The following is a 2,909-nucleotide window of genomic DNA, read 5'->3' on the forward strand; positions in this document are numbered from 1 at the left end:
ACCCGTATGACTAAGAGAGAGTCCTCCCAGCCCAAGGGCTTGTCATTGGTCAAGGGTGGTGTGGAGAGAACTGACTCTTTTGGAGCAGAGGTGAGTTTTCTTTCCAGCACCAATGAGCATGACATTTAAGCAAAAGGACACTGGAGGCAGGAGCAGCAAAATGAGTTTTCTTGCTCCCCCGAGACCACTGCCATGTGCAGCTGGGCAGCCCAGGGTGTGGCACCCAGGGAAGTCACTTCAAAGGATGTTATGGATCACCTGCCTTTGGGACAGCACTTGTCAATTAGAAACTGCAGCTCTGTGTGCACTAAAGATGGGTTGCATCTGCTGGGAATGGAAAGGAACAGAAAGGAACAGCAGAAAGGAACCCGTGTCCAGACAGGAGCAGGTTTGCAGTGTTGCTGATGGAGACAGAGCCAAGTTCTTGGCTGTTTGCACAGGCTCCAGCCTCTTGCTAGCATTGCAACAGTTCTCACCTGGAGTTTTACCTGTTTATGGTGTGATACATTATGCACACAGTGCTTTTCACATGCAACAAGGGCAGGAGTGGAGTTTGGGCTGTGCTGGCTCAGTCCCACAGCGATGGTTGAAGCCCGTTTGTTCTGTGATGGGTCAAAAAAAGCCATTTCCGTTGCAGAAGCAGAGAGAACTTTTCATCTCGTCCGCAGGACAGGAAAGTTGGCAACTTAACTGTTAAACTCGCCTGTGACTGTTGGGTGTTGACATCACCGTGATCTCACCACTGTAACCGGAGCCCTCCGGCTTTTCCTCCAGCCTGCCTTTAAATTCCAGTCCTGGAGCCAGCACAGCACCCATTCCTCCGACTGGAGCCCAGGGCAGACCCGGCAGCACCCACATAGATGAAAGCAAAGACAAGCTCCAGCGCTCCAGCCATGTCCACGTCACTGCGAGTGAGCCCCTCGGTCCACGGCTACCGCTTCGACACGGCCCTGCGCAAGAAAGCCGCGGCCAACATCTTCGAAAGCATCAACGAGGAGTCCCTACAAAAACTCTTCAGAAACTCCGGAGACAAGAAGGCAGAGGAAAGAGCCAAGATAATCCTCGCCACCGACCAGGACATGGAGGAAAAAACGAGAGCACTAATGGCATTAAAGCAGAGGAGAAAAGACAAACTGCTCCAGTTCCTGACATTTCGGAAATACTCCATTAAAGTTCACTGAACTGGCGGAGGGAGCAGAAATGGAGAACATTTTGTGACGGGACTGTTTGTGACCTCCTACCACACTCAGCATGCTCCGCTGCCCCGTGGCATCGGGGACTGGACAGACCACCCACAGGGCTTCAGCCCCACCGCAAACTGCGAGCTGACCGCGGCATCGCTGCGGACAGCAGCATCAGTGCCCGCAGCAGCATCGGTGCCCACGGCAGCATCCGTGCCCACCGCAGCACTGGTGTGGACAGCAGCACTGGTGTGGACACCAGGATCAGTGTCTGCGGCAGCATCACTGCCCATGACAGCATCGGTGCCCAAGGCACATCGGTGCCCACGGCAGCATCAGTGTGGACAGCAGTTTGGTGGCCAGAGGCTCACAGAGAGGGAGCAGCTCCACCGGGAGGCAAAAAAGCTCCTCCGGGCAGCCATGGGACTGAACTGGGGGGAAAACCACACGCCCGGGTGTGATACGGGACCTTCTGATGGACTTGGTGTAACTGACTTGAGCCGTGTGCTTTGCCTTTTCAGACTTGTTTCCTTAAAGCCTGAGCCCGTGCAGAGCCCTGGTGCTGTGGCTGGCAGGAGGCTCTGGAGACCGACCAGCTGCTGATCACGGTCACTTCACATTTGTTAAATGCACCCAAATGCAGCCGTCCAGGAACACATTTGCTCCAGAGACACTCTGCACCACTGTACCCTTCCTTCCCAAGCTGTGTGTGTGCAGTAAAAGTCGTTTGCACAAAAGCAATAATAATGACAGATTTCCCTGAATTTACTGTGAAGTTCCCTAATATTGCGCTCACTTACCATTAACACTAAAAATCTAAATATAATAACTACAGTTCTTCTCTGTGTAGGTTACAGTAACTATTAGATGAGTACTTACTTCATGGCAATATTTTATGACAATGTTATTATTATATTGACTATAATTTATTGCATACAGTGATGTGAAAATTAATAAATTATTAAATAAACACAAATTATCTTGTCTGAAATGCTCAGTTCTCCTGGGGTTAGACTTTTTTTGTCAATTCATAGAGACCCAGTTTAAGAGCAGACTACCTGCACCTCTCCTTCATTCCCCAGGTGTGGCTTTGGCAGCCCATTCTCAGGATATGGAGCAGTCCCTGGCTCCCCCATGGCCCCACTATCCCACCCGGCAGCACCAGTTTAGCCCACAGTTGCTATGGCAACCATGTCATTTCCCAGAAAGGTCTCACCAAATTTATTGTTAATCAACTCCAATATTAGTTTGCTCTCCAATAATAGTTTCCTATTACAAAGGAGAACGACATCTTCTGCAATGAGGAAAGAAAGGGGTAGAAAATGATGGTTCGGGGCCAGGGTGGGCAGCATGGCTCGTCAGCCTTTGACATCTCTGCAGAGCAGAGAAGGAACCTGGACTTGGCTCCTCATCACCCAAAGAAACAGAAGTAAGTTATGAAGCTTTGGCAGCAGAACTGGACTGTTTTTCTGCAGGTTGTGCTGTAGTATCATGATAGACAATGCTGAAAGTACTTAAAAATAGCAAAGACTGGTTATTTATAAGTCTGTCCTCTAATAACCTGATGGTTTAGATAAAAATGTTCCCATGACTCTGCTTAGAGCAACAAAGATAAAGCAGCTTGGAAGAGTGATAGCCCAGCTACAGTTTTTTTGCCTACAGTAAGAACTCCAAATTGCCAATAAGTCAGGGAGACTGGAAATAATCTTTTAAGTCACCTAATAGAAT

General features: G+C 49.4%; 1 protein-coding gene across 1 annotated transcript; it reads left to right on the forward strand.

The window, feature by feature from the left end:
* The first annotated feature begins 685 nt into the window (after window positions 1-685).
* Window positions 686-2,174, forward strand: CUNH8orf4 (chromosome unknown C8orf4 homolog). The gene is made up of 2 exons (XM_017732101.1): window positions 686-1,427; window positions 1,482-2,174. Exon 1 carries the CDS (start codon window positions 861-863, stop codon window positions 1,179-1,181), a length of 321 nt encoding a protein of 106 aa, XP_017587590.1. The 5' UTR covers window positions 686-860; the 3' UTR covers window positions 1,182-1,427; window positions 1,482-2,174.
* Window positions 2,175-2,909: the final 735 nt, after the last annotated feature.

The sequence above is a fragment of the Corvus brachyrhynchos genome, unplaced genomic scaffold, assembly GCF_000691975.1.
Source record: "Corvus brachyrhynchos isolate BGI_N302 unplaced genomic scaffold, ASM69197v1 scaffold150, whole genome shotgun sequence".
Taxonomy (NCBI): domain Eukaryota; kingdom Metazoa; phylum Chordata; class Aves; order Passeriformes; family Corvidae; genus Corvus; species Corvus brachyrhynchos.

Bases quoted from the DNA above. Each gene is read 5' to 3' on its own strand.
- CUNH8orf4 (XM_017732101.1), top strand. From the start codon at position 861: ATGAAAGCAAAGACAAGCTCCAGCGCTCCAGCCATGTCCACGTCACTG.